Genomic DNA, 22454 nt, shown 5'->3' with positions numbered 1-22454 from the left:
AGCACAGGCTGCCCGAAGCTCTCCTGTCACCCCCACCGGCTAGAGGAACAGCCACCCTCCCACTGCCACCCTGAGGTGGTCAGGGGACCAGACTGGCCCGAGAAGTCCACTCACCTGTGCCTGGAGACCGCTGGACAAAGCCGGCTGCACCGTCCCTAGAGAGCAAGCTTCATCTCCAGGCGGGGGTGCCCCTACTGCTGGCCCTCCAGACGGGCCTCCCTCTTCTCGTTTGGCCAGGGGGCCCTTTTTTGTTGACTGCATTTTAATCTGCTGGGGCTTCGAATTCATCGGGGAGTTGTTGGTGGTCTGGAGGAGCTGCAGGAGCCAAGGAGTTGAAGATGGGGCCGGAGACGCAGGCAGTGACGTCAGCTCTGCTGCCCAGGCCCTGTGCCTCCGCCCCCAGGGACCTCCCCCTCCTTGGCCCGGCTAGCCCTGGGCGAGGTGGGCGGTAGGGAGGCCGTGACAGTGGCAGCCAGATGAAGGGAGGTCTTCATTCCCACTCAGTGTCTCGGGGCTGCTCCAACCCAGGCTGACGTCTTGCCTGCCTCAGCCCAGCCCAGAGTGGCTCTATCCTAGCCCCTGCCCCAGCTGCTCTTCCCGCAGGCCACTGTGAATCTTGTCAACCTCCCACCTAGCCTCGCTCCTAGCTGGAGTCCAGCCTGCCCAGAACCTTGTGAACCCAACTTGAGGCTCTCTTCCTTGCTAAGCTGGCTGAACTCCTCAGGGAATCAACTGAATCCCCTGCTGCCCCTGTGACAAGAGTCTGGGGCAGGCTTTAACTTCAGGCCTCCCAAAGAAACCACCTGAATGCCTCAGCACCTGGAAACATCTGGAGTGTGGCCTTCATGAATCTTAAGAGCTCCCACCCAGGAGAGACTGATTTAAAGCCTTCCCTTGTGGTCTAAGTTCAATCTCAAAGCAGGGAGGAGGCCTGGCTACACCCCCAAGGGCACTATGGCACGTGCTGGCAGCTTCTGCCACTCTCAGCCAGCCCCCGAGGCAAGCAGCCTTCAAAGATACGATCTTCCACCCACAGTACAGCCCTTGGAATTGCCTGGATGAGCCTGAGAAAGGCCGTTCTGGAGGCAAGGCCAGCCTGAGGTGGATCCCAAGATCTCACACAGGCTGTTTAGAGCAAGAATCAAACCACTCTATCAACTGCCCCTACGCAAGAACACGGGTGAAGCCCGCAGAGGGCATGAAGCGGGCTCCACGACACAGAAACAGCTCAAGCCCAGGCACCCTAGCTGTCCAACAGTCACTATATCCTGACCCACTGCCGTCAGGGTGCCCCCCCCCCCCACCCCCCCGAGCCAGGCCACTGGAGCCTATGCCTGGCACCTCAGAGGCCGACCATAGCTGGGACCAGATACTTTCCTACCACTGTTTCCTAGGTAGGACAGCCAGGCCTCAACCCCACCTCCTCTCCTCCACAGTCACCACCAAAGCCCAGGGAGGCAGAAGGCCCAGAGACACCTCTCGGGAAAGAGAGAACATGGCACCGAGGCCACACCTGAGCACTGTTTTAGCTCTCCCAAGGCAGGAACTAGTGCCTCTGTCCCTGGCAGTTAGCAGGATTCCACAGGGCTTCTCCTGTTGTGCTCACAGTCTGAGAATGGGATGGTCCCCAGGACTCCCTGGGACTGGGCAAAGAGGTCCTCCTGGCCATACCTTGGTGATGGTGCCCACGGCCTTGGTGCGGCCTTCCCGAAACACCAGCCGCTGGTCTATGTGCAGGTACTCAGGGGTCTTGATGAAGCGGAAGTGCACGGTGGCCTTGTCCCCGGTGCGCAGACAGTCCTTGTCCATGCTCAGAATGGTGGCCGTCTGCCGGATGCTCCCACAGTGAACTGTCAAAAGAGCCAGGAGGTCAGGATAGGACTCAGCTGCTCAGTGGCCCCCAGGCAGGAGAGAGAGCATGGCACACGCTTGAGCTGTGGCCAGCTACAGGCCTCAGGGGACCGCGTGTGGCCAAGCGAGCTGGAGTTCCGCTCTTTGGTCTGCTCCTGCTGCACACTGTCAGACCCCACCTGTCCCCGGACCCACAGTCTTGGTCCCCAAATACAGGGCACTCTGTTTGCATGTGTACCTTCTCTAGACTGTTGGCCTCTTGACAGCAGAGTTTGCCCATCTCTTTGTTCCTGGCACCTTGGCAACACTGCCTGGCACATAACAGGCCGACGTTTGCTAAAGGAGTGAGTGTGAGGCTCTTGAGGGCAAGTCTGGGTCTCCAGAGCCCGGCACAGAACCGGCACTCAGCTAATGTGTACAGGAACTGATTAAACCCTGCGGCTTGTGGGCAGAACAGAGGGGAAGGCATCACTAAACACGATGGAGACCTGACTCTGGGGTTTGGGGAGCTGTTAACACTTTGTTGAGGGAGTTAGAGCAGAGGGCCTCCTGGGCTGGCAGTGGCCTTAGACACCTACCCATGGCCTGGTAGCGTGGACTGATCGTGGTGGGGTGGTGGAGGACAAGGATCTCGGCCTCAAACTCCCAGGATGCTTGGGGATTCAAGCGTGGGGAAACCATCACCATGCCCTTGCGGATGGACGAGCGCTTGATCTGAAAGAAAGAGGGAATTCCAGACCTCAGGGATAATGATGCCCAGGATTCTATCCCCTGGTCCCAGAGGACCAGGCGTCCCCTCTGGGAATGAAGACCACCCCAGCTCAGCCTTGCCCTCTTACTGCACTGGACCACAGGCCTTCCAGGCGGACAATACAAGGCCGGCTTAAGTGCTATATGGGAAGCTTAAACATTGCTCTGCGGGGCAGCAGGGGCGGGGAGGGGTGGTTGTGTCAGGAAAGGCTTCACACAGGAAGTGGCATTTCAGCTGGGCCTTGATGGATGAATAAGAATTAAGTGGAGGTGAGAGGGCACAGGCAGGCGAGTATGCAGATGTCAGAGACAGGGTGAGCATGATGACTGCTGGAGGGAGTAAGGAAATCCCATTCCATTGGTTAATTTGATTGGCAGGGAAGGCAGGTTACCCTATAGCTAGCACTCATCCCAAGTCCTGAGGGATGGAAGGCTGAATGGGAGGAGGATCTGGCATGGATCCCAATGGCCCTTTGCAGTGGGACCATCTGCATAGGAGGGAAGTGTCTTTCTGACCTCACCACTGAGTTTGGGGGACCCTCCTCAGGCACTAGAAGGGGGAACAGAGCTTAGGAGGGAGGTAGGCCTGGGTTCAAGTCCTGGCTATAGCACTTACTAGTTGTGTGTTCCTAAGTAAGTCACCTGGGCTCCCTGAGCCCCCGTTTTCTCACCTGTAAAAGTGAGGTCAGTAATCCCTGCCTTACTGAGCAGCCATGACAACTGCAGATGGCCCTGAGCCCAGCGTAACGGAACCCGAGGGGGCTGTTCTTCATATTCTAGACACTCACCTTCTTCAGCGCAAAGGAGGCCGTCTGGCCCCCCCGCACCTCCTTGACAGGCATGCGCTTGCGGTGGATTGATTTGACAGCAATGGACAGGAAGTTACCCAGGGGATCTGGGCCCAGCAGCAGTGTGTCATTCAGCTTGATCAGGCCTCTCAGTGTTGTCCCCGACACCACTGTCCCCACACCCTGCAGAGAAGGCCAAGGCCCAGTAAGTCTGTGCCCACTCAGACCCTCTCCACCGTATACTTGTCCTGATGCCCCTGTAGGAAGTGCCCACCCAGTCTCCCACGCCGCTCGGTCCACCAGAAGCCACTCACTGGGACAGAGTAAGTGTCGTCAATCTGAAACTCGGCGGGCTCTTCCTCTCGGTAGCTGGTGCGGGGAGAGAGGAGGTTGAGGAACATCTTCAGCAGATCTAGGTTCTCACCTGTGACGTTGGAGATCTGGAATATCGGGCACATCCTAAGTGGAGGGTGGAGAAAGACAAAGGAGCTCAGATGGCCAGCTACTGGGTGACAGGGTGGGAAAGGTAAGCACGTGCTGCTTGCTAAGGGCCCCCGGCCTCCTAGGGCTCTACGCCTCTGCCCTGACCTTCCAAGGGCTGGCCAGACCTGCTCTAAGGCCTTCTTCTCTCACTCAGTTTTCTCTCTGAAATCTGTCCCCTCGTCCCTGTCCTTCCACCACTGCTCTATTTGGGGCTCGTATGACTGCCTCTTCTTCCTAAAGCACACACATGCTTGTTTAAAATTCTTACCTGCCTTTCTGCTGCAGAGGAGACAGCCTGAATTCCCTCAGTCCAGCATGTCGGCAGGTTTATTTCCCTCAAATTCCTGTCTGCCAGCCAGACCAGAGAACCTTTGCTTCTCCCGAAAGCCTAATACTTTTTTGCTCCCCGTGTGTATCTTCACTCTGATCCTCCTGCCTGAATTTCTTCCCTTTTACCCAACTAAAAAACCCTCTCATCCTTCAGAGCCCATCTCCAATGCAGAGTTTTCCAGGAAACCCTTCCCAGATGGGCACTCTTGACTCCTGCGAGCTCTTGGAAAACTTTTTGTGTCTGTTAACATGTGACTACATCTCAGTTTCCATCAGTCATTACAATAGGCTCTCTGTCTCCTATCCAGGGTTAATCAGAGTTTTCAAGATTGGGAATTATATAGTCTCCATAGCTTCTAGAATAACACCTGCACAGAAGAGGCGCTCAGAATGAAATGAAATGAAATGAAACGAAATGAAATGGGGCCAGCTAAAACATACCCCCTCTGCTGGCCGCCTGGTGGTACTGAAGACAGCATCAGGGCACAGCCATAGACCAAAATGCCAGGCTGCTCTGGGTTCTGTACTACAGACCAAGCCAGGAGGCGATGGCTCCTAAGCAGCCCCCAGACTCTGGGAAAAGGAGCAAACTTAACAAAGTTCACTATTATCAAGAGAGTAGCTCTCTGACCAAGGAGGTGACCACCCTGAGGACAAAGACCGTGCCTGAGTTAACTGTGAATCCTCAATGCCCGGATGAAGAACCTGGCACAGAACAAACATCCAATAAATGTTTATGGAATCAAAGGATACACTAATAAGTAAATGCCAAAACTGATCTGTGATGAGACAGCTTTTGGGGGACAACAGTATAAAAAATTAATAATAAGGGGCGCCTGGGTGGCTCAGTCGGTAAGCGTCTGACTTCAGCTCAGGTCATGATCTCGCGGTTCGTGAGTTCGAGCCCTGCATCGGGCTCTGTGCTAACAGCTCAGAGCCTGGAGCCTGCTTCGGATTCTGTGTCTCCCTCTCTCTCTGGTCCTCCCCCACTCACACTCTGTCTCTCTCTCAAAAATAAATAAACATTAAAAAAAAATTTTTTTTAATTAATAATAAGTTATAAAAATGGCTGCGTTTGTATCACACAGCAGCCAGACACAGGGCTAAGTGCTTTACATGCATCATTTCCAACACTTATGAGAACGCCATGGAGAAGGGAATATTATTCCCATTTCACAGGTAAGAAGACACTGAAGCCTCAGCTGAGATTCCACCCTCAGCAAGGCCAGCACCTCAGAATGTGGGTTGCCTGACAGAACTTCTGGGCAACACTGCCCGGCTGGGAGAAGCTGTACTGAGTTCAGAATCTTCTAGTCCATCCAATCTCTATGCCTGCCCAGAAGTGAGTGCTCACTACCCATTTACCTCTCAGAGCTGAAGTTGGAGGCCGTAACAATCACATCATCCTTGCTCTGTACCAACACAGGGATCTTCCGGCAGCCTGGCGACTTCAGCAGGCGCTGTAACAGCTTCAGGGTTTCTTAAAGGGTGAAATGGAACACAATTAGGGGGACACAGCTTTCTCTTTGGCCAGGCTTCCAGAGCAAGACTGGTCCACTCCTTACTGACATAAGCAGGAGACAGATGGACAGACCAGCATTAAATGGCAGCCCTGGAGAAGCAAAAGGAGGATCAAAACCTGGGGTGGGTAGGTGCTTGCTAGAGTTAAAAAGAGCATAGATAAGGTCTCTCTGGTAAGGTTACAAGTCTGAAACCGGTCAGATTTCTCCAGAGTCTCTAAAAGACCCACATCCCGTAAGCCACGACAAAGCCAATGTTCTCAGAATGTTCTGCTTCCTTGATAAAAATTCATCTGACAAAGGACCTCTAAGACATTTACACATCCACAGAAGCCCTTATGAGGCATTCCAAAAGGACACCTCTCTACTTCTCATCTACCGTCTGTAGCAGTGAGGAAGAAATGTGAGGCTGTTCTGAAGCCTTTGGTGATAGAAGGCAATCAGACCCTCTGCCCAAATGTCTCCATATATATCCCGTTTAGATGCTAAAAGCCAATGCCCTGGCCCTGTGGCCAGCTGAAAAGAGGTGCCAGATCAGGGATCTCAAGAATCCTATATTTGGAACCAGAAGGAACAAAGAGCAGGGCATAATTCGAGGGTGTGCTCAGACCAAGAGCTAAACAAAGGAGGAAGCAGAAGATTCCGGGTTGACGGAAATTCAGACCAAGGTCTGAGCACAAGGGAAAAAAGCAAAAGATTCTGGGCTGAAGCCCTGGCAGCACCACCAAGGAGCCACAGTGGGCGACAGCCCCAAATAGAGAGACTGCTGCTAGCTGCAAGCTTCACTTACCTTGTAGGATGTTGGCAGGACACATGTCAATCTTGGTGACCACCACAAAGACAGGCACATTGAGTGCCAATGCCAGGCCCAGATGTTCCTTGGTCATCCCCACGATGCCAGCATTGCTCCCCACCTGCCCCAACACAGAAGCAACGGTCAGGACAAGGGAGACAGAGTAAGGGTGAGCACAGGGGCTCGAAGAAGGCTGGGGTAAGAGAGAGCTCCCATCTCTGAGGCTTCCATCAGAACAGGACACACGGGGCAGAAGTCTTGGGCCGGAAACCAAACAGCTGTAGATGGAAGCTGGGCTAGGCACCAATGGCTTTGACCTCTGATTTAACAACGTAGGCTATCCAAATCAGAGGAGACTTGGAAACGATAAAAAAGACAAACTCAGACAGTCTGGGAAAACAACCGTCTAGAGCCATCAAGGATACATTCAGTTTAACATCACTGGCCTCCAGTTTCCTGGTCTATAAAATGGAGCAGTAATGACATCCACTTTAGAGGGCCTGTTAAGGTTCAAGTGTCATAACATACGTCAGAGATCCAATACATCCGGCACGAATGAGGTGTTCGGGCAATGGCAGCCGTTGTTATTGTTACTGGTCCTTCTCGTAACAATAAATGTTTTAAAATATCACCATAAAGGCTGCCCAAATAAACTAGGGCACATGTACAAGTGTGCCATACAAAACGTACCAAGCATGCTATCAAAAAGAAAGAGAGACTCCTATCTACTGATACGGGTTAATCTCTAAGACATGTTTTTAAGAGGGAAAAAAAAGGCAAGGTGTATGTAGCATGCTACCGTTAAAAGGGTGTAGAATGGATCAGGGTTTGAAAAAAGCAGCTGTAAGAAACTTGGGGAACATCTGAGATAATATAAACACTTAGAGCCTAGATATTGGAGGGTATTAGGGAACTCGTGTTCATCTTCCCAGCTACAGTAACAGTAGGAGACAGTTCTTACTTTTAGGAGCTGTGTGCTAAAGTATCTGGGGGTCAAGAGTCACAATGCCTATAGTCTTTCAAATGGTTCAACCAAAACAACAAAAACACACATATGCATCCATCACAAACACAGATGAACACAGCAAAATGTTAATGATTGTTGAATCCGAGCAGTGGGTCGATGATGTTCGCTGTACTATTCCTTCAACTTTCCTGACTGTCTGAAATTGGAGGGAGAGAATACATCCGCATTTGCTGGTAGGATTACAAAATATCTCTGGAGACTACATACGAAACTGGAAATACTGGTTGCCCTGGAGAGGAAACGGAACAGAGGAGGAAGGGAGACATTTCAGTAGAAGCATTTTGGTGTCTTTTTGTTTTTGTGCCATAAGAATGCGCTACTTACTAAAACTTACTAAAGTTGAGTTCAAGTTGTTATGACGGGGCACCTGGGTGGCTCAGTCTGTTAAATGTCTGACTCTTGATTTTGGCTCATGTCATGATCTCACGGTTTGTGAGATCGAGCCCTGTGTCAGCCTGTCAGCCTGTGCTGAAGGCACAGAGCCTGCTTGGGATTCTCTCTCCCTCTCTCTCTGCCCTTCCCCTGCCCCTGCGCACATGCTTGCTCTTGCTCACTCGCTCGCTCTCTCAAAATAAATATTGTCATAACATATTTACATAGCGTTTAATACATTCCAGAACGGTTTCTCCCCCTTTTAAAATGTTTTAAAGTTTATTTATTTGAGAGAGAGAAGCACAAGTGGGGTAGGGGGAGAGAGAGAGGGAGAGAGAATTCCAAGCAGGCTCTGAGCTGTTAGCGCTGAGCCCGACCATGGGGCTCGAACTCACTAACCGTGAGATCATGACCTGAGCCGAAATCAAGAGTTGGATGCTTAACCGACTGAGCCACCCGGGTGCCCCTTACATTCCAGAACGGTTTCAAGCGATGCCCTTCATTTGATCGCACTTCACAGGTGAGCCGCTATCCCACTGACACAGACGCCCTCTGCCATGTTCCCTTCTGCTCACACCAAGACACCTCCTCTCTCTTCCTTCTAATTCTTCCCGTTTCTTCCAACTACCTTTCCTATCCAACCCTGACTTGTTTGCATTCTTTCCAGCTGGGATAAGAGAATGCTCCATTGCTCTGTTGTCTCTATATTTTATAGACTCCTTTCCCCCCCCGGAAATTTATTATCATGGAGCCATGACGATTTCATGTTTTCTACAGAAATTTTTAATATTTGGATTATAGCCTAAAAGTCAGATAATGTAGAACATTTCATCTAGGGTGAAGGTATTTCCTTTAATTGCCCTTGTTCACTATACTTAGTTAGAAAAATGCCTACTTTACACTGGTTTCTACACCTTTCTTAACAGTCCCCCAAATACGCCCTATGGCTCTTCCTCTGAAACCCCTTCTTGTAGAAGTTTTTCTTAGCCCAAAGTTGGTGGTGGCCCCTGAAATGCTCAAGGATATGGGAGATCCTGATTTTTTTTTAATTTTTTTTTTTTAACGTTTTATTTATTTTTGAGACAGGGAGAGACAGAGCATGAACAGGGGAGGGTCAGAGAGAGGGAGACACAGAATCTGAAACAGGCTCCAGGCTCTGAGCGGTCAGCACAGAGCCCGACGCGGGGCTCGAACTCACGGACCACGAGATCATGACCTGAGCCGAAGTTGGCCGCTTAACCGACTGAGCCACCCAGGCGCCCCTGGGAGATCCTGATTTAATGAGATCCCAAGAACCTTGGGTAGAGAGCCACCAAGAGTGTTCACACATATGCTCTGCTTCTTTACTCTCCAGTTTGGGGAGAATTTGCCTGAGAACCTGTGTTTGTGGGGCAACTTGATCAATTATGCTCTCAACAGATGCTTGTGTTTACTACACTTATTAATACAGGCAGCTGGAGGAACCAGGAAATGGGGAAGGGCTTTGAGAAGCACTTGCCAAAGGGAAACTTGCTCACTTGTGCTCTCCGTGGAAGCTGTGAAGCTGTGTGCAAGGCAGTGGGCCTCACAGACTCCCACACGCTGTCCAGGGAAGAAAATCAGTGGGACCCAAAGGGAAACTTTGCAACATGATCCAACACAGAAGCCTCTGCTCCCTTTCCTTTTCAGTTGATCTATATTTTGATGAGCTGCCAAAAAATCTACTCACTGGACTGTAAGCTCTACGGGAGCCCGGGGTGGCCCTGTATCCTTCAGGCCCCAGGAACGGTGCCAGGCCCACGGGAGCCTCTCCTCCCAGGCTTTGACAGAGGTGACCTCCCGGGCCCCTCTTGATTGCCGTCTGTGCTCTCTTCCATTTCTTCCCAGGTTCGTCATCTCTGGGGGTGCCACCTAGTATCACCTCCGCAAAGCAGCCTAACCCCGCCACGGGAAAACATTTCTGAAGGTGGTAAGTGAGCCCCAGGAGAAACCCTCCTCTATGCCTCTTTGAAAAATAAAACAGGTCTGCAACCGGCACCAGGGGGAGAGATCGAGGTACGTACACCACCAAGGTACAAGACCACAGCACTCAGGGGACCAGGCATCCCTGTAAAATGTGTCATCCTTACCCAGCGTCAAAGCCCCGAATCAACAGGCCTCTGTCGCAGAACAATCTCTAGCACTCGCGCGTCACCACCTCCCCAACAATCCAGCTGGAGCCTCCCCTCCTCAGGAGTGCTTCCCACTTACCATGAGCATGCAGAAGTCCGGCAAATGACCTGTCATGCCAAAGACAGTGGTCTTCAGGTACTTCTCATGGCCAGCCAAGTCGATGAAGGTAATGACCTTAGTGGATTTCTCACAAATCTTTGTCCATTCCAGGCTGCCACCGTGGCTGTCTGGCTTGTTTACCACATTGCCTTCACTGTCAAAGCCCAGGATGTCGTTGCCCACACTGCTGGTGCGACCAGATTCAATCTCATGTTTGTGGCGGAAGAGTTTCTGGCGGGCAAAGCCTCGGCCGTTGTCCAGCTCCCCGTGTGTCAGGACCCCCAAAAGCGTGCTTTTGCCGGCATCCACGTTGCCTACCACTGCTACCCTGCATGTACACGAACCCATACATCCTTGTGAGAGTTAGTGGGTAAGCAAAGTGAACCCGAGTACCTGGATCTCTAAGGACACACTGCCCCTGAGCCTCTGCAGCCCACTGCTCCTCCCACTCGTGGCTGAGCACACTGGGAATGTCCCCGGAAGCACAGCCTCCAGAGTAGAAAGAATTATTTCGGAGGAACTAGACTCCCATCACGATGGCCTTCTCTCTTGACGTCCACTAGCTTCCTCAAAGCTGCCAGACAGGAGCCCCAAGCCGGCAGAGGCACAAAGTGCTCCCCTCCAATATCCTGGTTTTCAGCCTCACAGGTTGATTAGAGGAGACAACGTAGCCTCGGATAAGAAAAGGGTGCCTGGGTGGCTCAGTCGGTTAAGAAAAGGCAGCCCACACAATGGCCACAAATGGATGGCTGGCCTCCACTCTTACCAAATGGAAATATTCAGGGAGGGTGAAGTACAGAAGCAGAAAACGGAGCTATCCTACCTCTGGACACTCTTTCCTGGCCTCCGAAAGGGAAGGAGTGGCAAGTGCCAGAGGTTCAATCACTGCTCTCCGTGAAGCCCTAGACCGCAGGGTCACGCAGGGGTTCAGAACCCCTGAACCGTTCCGAAGGCCTCCTCACCTGACCTCCAGGAAGTCATTGTCTCCTACTCGTTTCCGGACCAGGTAATCACGCACACGGCCCCCCGCTTCTTGGCGTTCCCGCAGGAGGATGACATCAGCCTCTATCTGTTCCGCCATGCTCTTCACTGTGGCGTAGGAGGCCTCCATGTCAGCTTCGCTCAGTCCATACTCAGTCCCATCTGGTGACAAGAGCCCAGACATCAGCCTGCCAACAAGTCAGCCGTTCAGCCACCCCCACCAAACCGCACCCCCGCCCCCCCCCCCCCCCCCACCGACCCCAGACACTGGAGAACAACACCGCTCTCTCTACCTGACACTTTTCAAAAACTTGGGCACACACAGAGTTAATAAATAATAGTGCCACGGGCTTCCCCTTGAAGCAGGGTATTCGCTAATTCAGTCAACAGTAATCACTAAGACTCTCCAAGGTTTTATGCCAAGTCTCATGCTGGGTACTGGGAGTACAGGTGCCCTCGGCGAGCTCACAGCCCAGCGGGAGAGGCCGAAAATTAATTAATTGCAATACAACTTGAGTGCTTTACTATAGAATTATACAAAGGGAACGTAAAGTGTAAGCCACTAGCACAGCCTAGGGAAGCTGAGGACAGCTCTGCAGGATGCCGAGTCCAAGCTGGGTCTCCAAGTATGAAAAATGGGCCTACGGAGAAAGGAGTAAAAACATCCTAGGCAGAGGAGCAAAGCACGGAGCATGGCAGATCACGGCACATTCAAGGACCAATAAGCAGCTTGGTGTGTTGGGGAGCAGGATGTCAAGTGGTGAGAGACCCTGTAAGGGGTGAGAGCCGTTAAGAGCAGACAGACACCAGACAGCAGCAAAACACATTATGTACCAGGCAGTGGGAAGCTTTGGGAGTTTAGGCAGGGGTGTAACATGATCAGATTCACTGTCGGCTAGAAAGAGGTCTTGAGCAGCAATAGAAAGTGTGCACTGGCAAGGGAGAGACCAGAGGGGGGAGGCCGGTTAGGAACTAATTCTAATAACCCAAGCAAGAAATGATGAGGACAGGAGGCAAAGGAAAATTGGGAGAGAATTTAAGAATGATTTTAGGGATAGATTTTTAACTGAGGTGGCTCAGGTGAAACATCCAGCGAGTAGCCGGAAAAAAATGAGTCTGAGCTCAGAATGAGGAAGGGAGTCCAACGGAAAGACATGGACCAATCAACCAAATCACCAGAGTGTCTACTGTAAGGTAATCCCTGCGAGGTGCTTTCAACTTGGGATCATTCAATTCCTCCCACAAGAGCTCGTCGGCTTTTCCTCCAGCCTCTGGGTCTCAGAGAGTGAGTGCCTCTGCCCCTTCCCCAGGCTAATCCCCCAGCATGTGCCCAACCCCTTCTCTTCTACTGCCTCTCAAAGACTTTACACTGCCTTTTCCCAGCCCCTCTTCCCTTCTACCACCAAGCATCTCAAGGGAGTGATCACACCTGCTGACTGTATTTCTGAGGACTCTAGAAGAAATTAATTTTCAAGTCATTAATGGCCTTCAACCACTCATCTAATGCCCTTTACTTGACCCCCTACAACACTGGACACTGCTGGCTACCCTACCTTTGCTTCCCGAAGCACTTCCCTCCCATGCTGCCTGCCTATTGCCTGAACTCTTCTGATTTACCTCTCTACCCTCTGTCTGGTTCCTTCCTCTCTCAGTGGTCCTCTTCTCTAGGCTCTGAACATTTATTTCCCTTGGCCATCTCATCCTATGGCTCCAACCGTCACTTTGTAAACGACAAAAACACTCATTTCTAGCACTGTCCTGTTCGAAGAGCTCCAGACTGGATTTCCAGTTGCATGCGTGAGAACTCTTAGAAGCCCGGCATCTAAACTCAACCACTCCACACCCCTTTTTAAACCACAGCACAAAAACGAACACTGCTAGTAAAGCACTTTAGTCCTCCGTGCAATCCTACGGGGTAAGCATTACTGTTCCCATTTAGCAATGGGATAAACAGAACCCGGAGAGGTCTCAGAGCTGGTAGACAGCCAAGGGGCCGTGGGCGTTTGGGTTTTCTAATTCCAAACGTAGAGCCTTTTCCTCTGGCCAGGGTTCCTCTTCGTGCCCGGCCAGTTCCTCCCTTGCCTTCCCTACTTCTGATGGCAACACTACCTTTCCAGTCACCCAGACTCAACACTCATCCCTCCAGTCCTGATTCTAGCTTTACGCCTCGCCCTTCTGTCCTTGTCCCTGCTCTCCTGTTGCCAATCCAGTGCCACCAGCCCAATTCAGGCCCTGTTCCACCTCAAACACTACAAGACCCCTAGCTGGTCGTAGCACATCCCGGCTTTATTCCCTGCAACCCATCCTGCATACACACAAGCTCAAGCTCCTAATCCAGGCACAGTTCTGGCGTTGTTACTTCCAAGTCAAACCCTCGGGCTCCCCCAGTCCAGTAGCAACCGGTTCCAATTTCTTCAAGGTCTCCCCCATTTATCCCACACCTCCTCCTGTTTTGTCCCAACGCAAGTGGCTCAGTTACCATCCCTCCTTGTCCCCTACACTTCTTCAGATCTATTCCTTTGCTTACGTATTTCCCATCCTAGAAAGCACATCAGCACACCACACACTACTCCCTTGTGGAATAGGTTCTGGATGCATGTCTTCCCCCACTATATACAAGGATCTTGAGGACAGGGTATCTCAAACATTCCCTGGATGCCCCATGAGGGTGCTTTTCCTCCATCAAGTCCTCAAATGTTTACAAAATGCAAAAAAAAAAAAAAAAAGAAAGAAAGAAAGAAAGAAAGAAAGAGAAAGAGAAAGAGAAAGAGAAAGAGAAAGAGAAAGAAAAGAAAAGAAAAGAAAAGAATACAGAGGGATTGGTTGGGCTGAGGAGTTCCCAAACGCATGGCCTACTTAGCTCTAGAAATCTTCTAGGTTAGAGAAGGGCTTACTGAAAGTGTTCCTAAGAGAAAGCCTGCTAACCTTGCCATTCTAGCCAGACTCCCAAATTCTATCCAACCTTCCCTGCTTCTGGTACAACAAAATGCTTCCGGGTCCTGTTTCACACCAAGGGGCAATCACGAATGTCACCTTGTCTATCCAGACCTCCCAGCGAATGCCCCTAGTCACATTACCCTTCTCCAGCGTGCACTGCATTCCTCATTCTGTAGGAGTGGAGACAAAGGCCAAGGAGAAAAGCTGTAGAGGTCCAATTACTTAAGGCCACATATTTAGCCATGCCCAGACCTAATCAGATTTCTGTCCTGCCATCTGGCTTACCTTTTCTGTATGCACTCTCCTCAACGTGCTTTTAGGATAAAAGTCTTAATTCCTTGATATGGCGTTCAAAAACCATCAAGATGTGGGCCCTGCTGATCTGTCCAGCCTACCCTCCTGATACTCCCAACCTCACATTCTATGCTCCCACTTTACAGAATCACTTTTGGTCCACCAACTATTCCACGATCACCAATGCCTCTGTGCCTCTGTGCCTCTGTGCATGTGGCTTTCTCAGCTCACTCACTACTGCCTCCATTTAGCCTGGAAAACTCCTACTCACCCTTTAGTATCGTTTCAAGGGGCACCTCCTCTTTGAAGCCCTTGCTGACTGCCCCCCAAAGACCTGACACTCCTCCTATTTCCCTGAACTTTTAATACAGGAGCTGGTTCTTAGAAAGCCATGACTTAATATGAAAAATGAACAAAGTTCTTCTTGAAAAAAAATCTCCTGGCCAATCAACTCTAACCTGGAATCTTTAAAAAATTATTACTGCCATGATTAATACTAGGTAACATTTCTGTAATACTATAGTCAAGCGTTAATCTTCGCCATGACGCCACGGGACAGATTCTGTTATCAACCCCATTTGAAGACAAGGAAAAGAGCCAGTAGGCAAAGGCAGATCTACTACCGGGTGAGACCGCCTCCTTTTACAATTAGGAACGTATACTTAATGAACATATTACTCTGCCCAGAACTTTTTAATATCTAACTTACCCACACAAAATCTCTCTGAGGTAGGGTGGGGAAGCGTGCCATTAACTCCATTTTACAGAGGAAGGAAGTGATAAACAGAAGTAAAGCACAGGAAGCCGGTAATGAAGCTGACCCCTGGGGGCCTTGCATCTGGTTTAGTCCTCTATTTGATGTTCAACTTGTTTAACTAGTTATGCTCTCTTTCTACCTCTAAAGAATTCCAGTAGGAAGGAGTCACTGAATCTAACAGCATCCAATTGGTGGATGCAAAGATAATGCTTGGGTGTGTGGATGTAATAATGAATACTGAACATCTTATGCTTTGCCACTGGAGGGTTAATTAGTTGTGAGCTGCCAAGGCATGGTAATGATGGGGGGGAGGGGGCGGGGGAAGGGCAGGGTCCTAAGAATACAGACCATCAAAGAACAGTCCCAACGCTTGTCAAAATTGGTCTAGATATGGTTTCTTCAATTCTACAAGCGTGAAGTGGCCTGAGAGTGGCTCATCCTAACACAGCAGGCCAGATGTGCACCTGAACAAACGCTTTTAAAAGACTACCAACAAACCCCTGGTCACCAAATAGAACGGCTCTTTCTGAACCTGACTCTCCTTGCTGTCTTTAGCACTTGCCAGTGCTGACCAACCCCCTCCCCTTCTTGTCAGGCAGCCTCTCAGTGTGTCTACCTCTCTGACCATGCTTTCTTTAAAGTGATAAGACCCGAAACTGGGAAGGTAGCAGCAAAGATGGAATGGAAGGGACAGATAGGAGAGACATTTCAAAGGAAAGCACAGCAGTATTTGGGAGATCAAACCCTTCTTCCATACGTCAGTCTTGCGGCATTTCCAAATATTTTCTGCTCAGGTTATCTATGTATATACTATCTTTCTTCCCGGGTCAGAGGCCAGTTTATAAGTATCCAAAAGTACTTTGCAACAGTATCAAGCCCTTAGAAGATACTTAACAGATCTTCTAGTCAAATAGCTAAAGAATGGCTTTGAGTTTTTCTCCATCTCTGACTAAAAAGAATTATTACCTGCCTTTACAAAGCCTGCATTTCAGCAAAGAACTGTTCCTTTAATGACGCATCAAGGCCTACCAGGGCTTCCTGTGAAGACGACAGAGCCAAGTTCTGGTCCAGGCTAAATTCATAATTGTTAACAAGCCCAGCTGCCATTTCAGCAAAAATAATGTCATAATGAAGCAAGAGTAAGTAGGCCTTGTATCGAGGGAATATTTTTTAATACCTAACTTATCCACACAAAGTACCTCTGAGGTAGGGTATCCCTAGGAGTGACCAAAGGGGGGCGGGGGGAAAGCCCAAGATAAAATTTAGAGGACTGCCCTCCTCTAAAACAGTGGGCCCCATTACAATGGAGCAAGCAGGCTGGAGGACATTGATCAGCCCCTTCCAGAATGGTAACAAGGCTACATGTCTGACAGGATCTCACAGGGAGAAAAAGAAGACTTCTGTTATCACAGGTAACCACAGCGAATGGTCAGTGTGGTCTGAGGCAAGGCGGTCTTGCCAAAGGGAGGAACGCTGGGTGTCCTTTTCTTGAAGAAGTCAAGAAGAATCACGAAGGTTCTCTGCAAAACAGGTAATGACAGCAATGGGATCCGTAAACCGGGCCTAAAGAGGGAAGGGCCTAGAGCTGCCCAAGGAAGACTTAACTGTAGACCTCACTGTGACTTGCTCTGTTACCTGGGATAAGAAGTTTCCTCGCTTTGTGCTTTCCCTTTATGCAAATTGAGGGTACTGGAGACAGCAAGGAAGCATCTGTAGAACCGCCTGGACAGTGAATCTTCGACATCAAGCATATTATGGTCACTAAGGTGGGAGTTAGTATTACCACTTTGCACTGTTATGTTCTCCCAAACAGTTGTGCAGACACTAAAGAATCACTGCAGCCGACACGGGACCAGGAAGTTGATAAAAGGAGGACAATGCGCTCTAAATAAGTTTTTAACAATAAAGCGAAAGGAAAACTATGCTCACCTGATCCCTGCCCAATGACATATATGGTCTCTCCGCATCCCTCGTCCATCCTCTCCCACATCTGCCGAAGTAGGCTGTCATACTGCTCTGATGTAGGGCTCACTAGAACCAGCTAGAAGAGAAACCAACAGCCTTAAGACCACACTTACTAGAAGAGCACCACAGCCAAGGTAGATCAGTGGCCTGCCCAAAGACCCTGATCGAACCCCGCAGCATCTTGATCTAAAATAACTACGCGGCCCCCCTCATGTCCTCCTCTCTGCTTCCCTTGAAATAGCCTCTGAGCCTTAGCCTTTTGGGAGTTGAGTTCTATGATGTACTAAAATGAGTATGTCCGAGCCACAACCCACAGACAAAAGGGTGTGAGCAGCCTGCTTCCTGCTGCTTGACAGGAGGGGCAGGACCCACCACAACTGACAACGGGGCACTGTGGGGAGGCATTCAGGAGCCGTGCTTTGTTGCCTACGTGCCAAAGTCTGCTACCCGCACTTTGCAGTTCACCGGACAGAGAGCTCCTACACTGCCATTCCCGCCACCCTAGGCCGCTGGTTCTCACAGTAACCAAAGAATTCGGTTCCATCTCGCCCTGGCAAGATCTTGATTATTTAGAATCGGCAGTAAAAACCGCCGCAAGACTCATCTCCAGCAACAAAACACCCATTACCAGTAAGGCGGGTAATTAGCGCCATCATTCTGCAAATTTCTGTCAATAACGTGAAAATATAAACTGCTTATTTGGGGAGGCCATTTAGCAATAGGTATGTCAGATTCCATTCTCTGACCGCTTGTGTGTGACCTTGGACAAAAAACTTAACCTCTCTGGGTCTCAGTTTTTCAATCTACAAATAGGGATTATACTACCTGAATCCTAAGGCCACTGCAAAGACCAAGTAAGATAACATGTAGAAACACCTAGTCCACGGCTCAGTAAGTGGGAATTCGTTTCCTTCGCCCCATCAGCCCTAGGAAAACCTTCTCAGATGAAACTAGCCACTACAGTTCACTGATCATTTCTCCCTCTGAAAGCTCTCAGAACTTTTGGTCTCCAAAGTCCATTGCAGCAAGCGTATATACACTTATAGCTTCTAGTCTTTTCCTCAGGAATCAACACATCCCTTCTCCCTCTCCACATTGTCAGTTTTTCTTTTCAATATCATCAAAATTTACAGACCTACGGCTTCTCAAGTTCAGAACAGTGAGAAGGACTTCCCCAGCTCTGCAATGAAGTAACACTTGCCTATCCCGGAACATTAAATGAGTTGGTCAGGAAATGACGGTACTACTCTCTTTGCAACTCTGCCTTGCACGTTCCCACCCTGTGTCTTCAGGATTCTTCAGCACCTCGACCATGAACTGACACCCGACTCATCTGCTTCCGAAGCAAGTGCATTTCTTACAACTTCCTGAGTTGACTCAGTAGGGCTTGTCCTTGTAAACCTGGGTGCTGCCTGGGTCTTTTGCTTCAAGCCCATGGCCTCACACATTGCCTCTGGCCATCCCTCTCTCTGAGCTTGGCTATTCTCATTACCGTAGTGGAGACAGCAGACAAGAAGACTGTTAAGGGAGCCAGATAGCTGGTTTCTAAGTAGGCAGCTGAGACTAGAGGGAGAGAAAACAGTTGAAACTTGGTTGCTTAGGTTGCAAGGGAACTTCTCTCCGGTTTGGGTCAAGTTTCATGCAGTTTTGCCACCAGACTTTGACAAGGCACAAATGTTTTCAAGGCTCGACAAACACCTTTCATTGTAACCATCCAGCAACAGGTAGGAGGTGGCATTGATGTTCTGTCTTCCACCCGCTGCTATTTAATCTGCACAGGGAATTACCAGTTGTTCAGTTCCCTTCAAACATTTACTGAGTGGTATGTATCGGGGTCTGTTAAAGAGACAAAATTCAATCAAGTAACTTTAAAGATCTAATTGGCTTTATTCTACATTCATGAATCAGGCAGCATCCTATCCAGCAAGGAGAAAGGAGCTCCATGTAGCTGCACAGAAAGGAAAGATTTTATAGGCAGAAATGAGGTGAGACAAGGTTATTAGCGAAAGAAAAGAAAGGATCCGTTTCAGGCAAGGTTACCTTCTCTTTGGGAAAAGCAGGGGGGGTCTTATCAGGCAGATTACCTCACTAGTACCGACCAAGAAATTTCACTCCTGGGAGAGGCTGAAGCTGCAACTAAGTGTTGCCGTTCTGGGGGCAAGTGACTCCATCCTGGGCCTGTTTTGTTTTTATTTTTTAACACGTCGAATACATTTCTCATTTTTACAACATACTTGGACTTATAAATGATGCAGCTATAGAACTGAGAGGTTAAGAAACTTTCCCAAGGTCACAGAGCCTTTTTAAGTGGCAGGGCAGGAAAGGGAACCCAGCCCTGACTCCCAAATTGGCATTCTTTCCTTTATTGATGTTTAAGCACCTTCAAAACACCCGTCGCGTCTTACACTTACTGCTTCATTCTCACAATGCCAGGCAGAAGCGGAGCCCTTAATTCCTGCCTACCTTCTCCCAAGCTCAGAAGCCCCGATTTAAACGGTCCTTCATTATTCCATTCATACAGGATGAGGTTCCACTCCCAGGATGGCGAGATTATGGGTCCTGCCCATCTTTCAGTTTTGGTTCGTCGAGCAGGAATTCCTCGGACAACCCTCCCTCCGACCGAGCAACTACTTTCGGTCTCCTTTCCCGACACCAGGCAGAGCCCCGGCGGCCTTCCTGCTCCCGGTGGGGCTACCTGATCCTCCCGCGCCGCCGCTCCCCCTGCGCCAGCCACCTCCGACTCTCGGCTGCCGTCTCGGGGGAGGCGGCACCGCTCCGGGACCGGGACCGCAACCGCGCGGGGCGCTGCGGGCGCCCCCGTTCCACGTGGCCGAGCCGGGATGGGGGGGCAGCGATCCCGGCGGGAGCCCGACGGCGGGAGGCCGGGTAGGCGCCGCCGGGCGAGGACGGCGGTGTGCGGCCCTCGGGGGCCACCCCCTCGCACTCGGCCGGGAGCTCCAGACGCGTCCCGCACCGGCAGGTGGGCGGGCTTGGCCCGGCCCCTCCCGCCCCCGCCGGCGCCATCACCGTTGTCCCGGAGACGGCTCGGCCCACCGCCCTGTCCCCCCTCAGCGCCCGCCCGATCCCCTCAGCGCCGCCGCCGGCGCCCAGGCCTACCTTGCTGGTGAGGTCCAGCTCCGGCTCGCCGTTGAGCGCCTCGCCGTCCTCGCTGCAGTCCGAGTCGAAGCCGCCGTGGAGCCGGGCGGCGGCCGCCGCGGCCCTGGCCGCCCCCGGCGAACTGGGCTCGGGGGCGAACATAGAGGCCGGGACCGGCGAGTCCATCGGGGAGCGACTCCGCTCCGCCGCCATCTTTAATAACTTAGGCTAATTCGTAGCCGGCCTCCCCTCCCTCCTCGGCTCATTTGCCTAATATATGCGTTGCCCCGCCCTGCCCCTCATTGGATAATTTATGCGAAACTTCTCCAGCCGCGTAAAGAGTGACACGTATCTCTAGCTAAGAAACAATCGACCAGGCCTCCTAGCCACCAATCACTGAAGCCCTTTCAAGTACCTAATGAATAATTAATGAGGCCCAAACCCCAACAACAAATGTCTGAGACGTCACGCGCCTGGATCGCAGCTCGGGAGGGGGCAGCGCCGCGTCCACGCTACCTGCCTGGAGCCTTCCAGCCAACGGGAGCGGGCAGAGTATGACTGACACAGCAGCCATCCAATAAATGGGGGAACACACACAACGTTTACCCTCACCGCCCCTCACTTCCCCCTTTCCCATAGGCGGTGCTCAGTTTCCAAATCTTAGGGCAAAACAGTCGGCGGGGAGAGCCTCCCGATGATGGACAGGGGCAAGGCCCAATCTAGTCACCGGATAGGTCCCGCGCCTCGGGCCACCGCCCAGCGAGATAGTAAACTGCACAAGGCGCCTCCCTCCTCTCAACTCAATGACTCCGGGCAATTCCTGCAAGACCGAAATCCGACGTGCTGGCAACCTCCAGGCAATTTTAATAGTAGGATCGATGCCTGGAATACTATAGCAGCAGAACGAGGCAATTAATGAAACGCTGACCTTAGGGAGAATTCTCCATTCACTGCCTCTGCGGAGAGAGCAATTACGGGACCAAAAAGAGGCAACCAGCTAAAATACAAGCCAAAACTACCTCACCGCATTTGTGAACTGTGAAGCCAAGATCTAGGGTCTGTGAGGGTAGTTTCCAATGGATGATTCCTAAAGAGTAGAATCGGTTGTGGAAAGCCCCAATCCAAAATACTATCAGCACAAGTTTTAAGTATCTTTCTCGGTTTCGAACGTTTGAAAAGCTTGATAAAATTAGAGATTGGCCAAAACTCGCGTATCTGGCCTTGGCCACTCGTCCCAGGCAGCAATCAAGAAAGAGCAGCCACTGAGACAGTAACCTATCCAAGATCCAGGGTTTGGAACACAAGATTTAGTAAGAGTCGGGGTTCAAAATGGCCGTCAGTTTTAAGGATCCACCTGATTAAAAAAAAAAAAAAAAGAGGCAACTTCCACTTGCTCCTGTTTTCAACTAAAATCAAGCCTTTTTTCTTTAAAAAAAAAAAATGTTTTTTAACATTTATTTTTGAGACCTAGAGACAGAGCATGAGCGGGGTAGGGACAGAGAGAGGGAGACACAGAATCCAAAGGAGGCTCCAGTCTGAGCTGTGCGCACAGAGCCCGACACAGGGCTCCAACTCATGGACCATGAGATCACGACCCCAGCCGAAGTCTGACACTTAACCAACTGAGCCACCCAGACTGCCCCCACCCACCCCCTTTTTTTTTTTTTTTTACAATCAAGTCTTATGTGCACAAACAGCTGGGAATCTGGAACCGGAAGTCATTCAACTCCAAGGGTCTTGATAACAGCTCTTCAAATGCGTTTTTTCTTTTCTTATTCTGGCTACATTGCTCACAACTATCCTACCTATTACTCTATGAGGTAGTTAAAAATGTTAAAATCTTGATTTGGCCGAAAAGCCAAATATCAAGCATTAGTAATCTAGAATAATAATTAGGATATAGCATCTTACCAACTGGCTCTTCCAGAAAGAATTTAAGTTCAGAATGTGCTGACATCTATTGGTACACTAAAACACATGTCCTCCTCACTATAGTGCTTGCCCAGAAAAAAATATTCTCAAGAGAAGGTGCTTCTTTACTTGAATAGAGAAATCTACAACTACATTTGGGGAAGGGAATTCCCTACCCATTTTTACATCCTCTTTCTGAAGACAGGGTAGAACCTAAGTTCAATCCTGGGTCCACTACTTAGCTGTGTGACCTCCCAACAAGTTAATTAACCTCTCTGAGCCTGAGCTGTCTCCTCTTAAAAAAAAAAAATGAAGCAGCTACCTCAAGGCACAGAAAATAAAGCAGAAA

At 50.4% G+C, this 22454-nt stretch overlaps 1 protein-coding gene across 4 annotated transcripts in view; it reads right to left on the bottom strand.

The window, feature by feature from the left end:
- GTPBP1 (GTP binding protein 1) overlaps window positions 1-21545 on the bottom strand; it is a 35980-nt gene extending 14435 nt beyond the window's left edge. The window contains exons 1-11 of one of the 4 annotated variants that reach the window (XM_078449449.2): window positions 20216-21545; window positions 17063-17174; window positions 11127-11307; window positions 10144-10492; window positions 6513-6636; window positions 5568-5682; window positions 3704-3848; window positions 3390-3572; window positions 2430-2565; window positions 1672-1850; window positions 115-315 (exon numbers count right to left, since the gene is read on the bottom strand). In XM_078449449.2, coding sequence (XP_078305575.1) covers window positions 115-315; window positions 1672-1850; window positions 2430-2565; window positions 3390-3572; window positions 3704-3848; window positions 5568-5682; window positions 6513-6636; window positions 10144-10492; window positions 11127-11307; window positions 17063-17174; window positions 20216-20407 — 1917 coding nt within the window. In that variant the 5' untranslated portion in view covers window positions 20408-21545. Of the gene's footprint in view, window positions 1-114; window positions 316-1671; window positions 1851-2429; window positions 2566-3389; window positions 3573-3703; window positions 3849-5567; window positions 5683-6512; window positions 6637-10143; window positions 10493-11126; window positions 11334-17062; window positions 17175-19561; window positions 20031-20215 lie in introns of those variants that run through there. The other 3 variants (XM_078449450.2, XM_078449451.2, XM_078449452.2) reach the window with 3 other exon arrangements.
- Window positions 21546-22454: the final 909 nt, after the last annotated feature.

The sequence above is a fragment of the Panthera onca genome, chromosome B4 (genome assembly GCF_046562875.1).
Source record: "Panthera onca isolate mPanOnc1 chromosome B4, mPanOnc1 haplotype 2, whole genome shotgun sequence".
In the NCBI taxonomy this organism is placed as follows: Eukaryota; Metazoa; Chordata; class Mammalia; order Carnivora; family Felidae; genus Panthera; species Panthera onca.
This window is presented reverse-complemented; position numbering and strand designations above follow the sequence as displayed.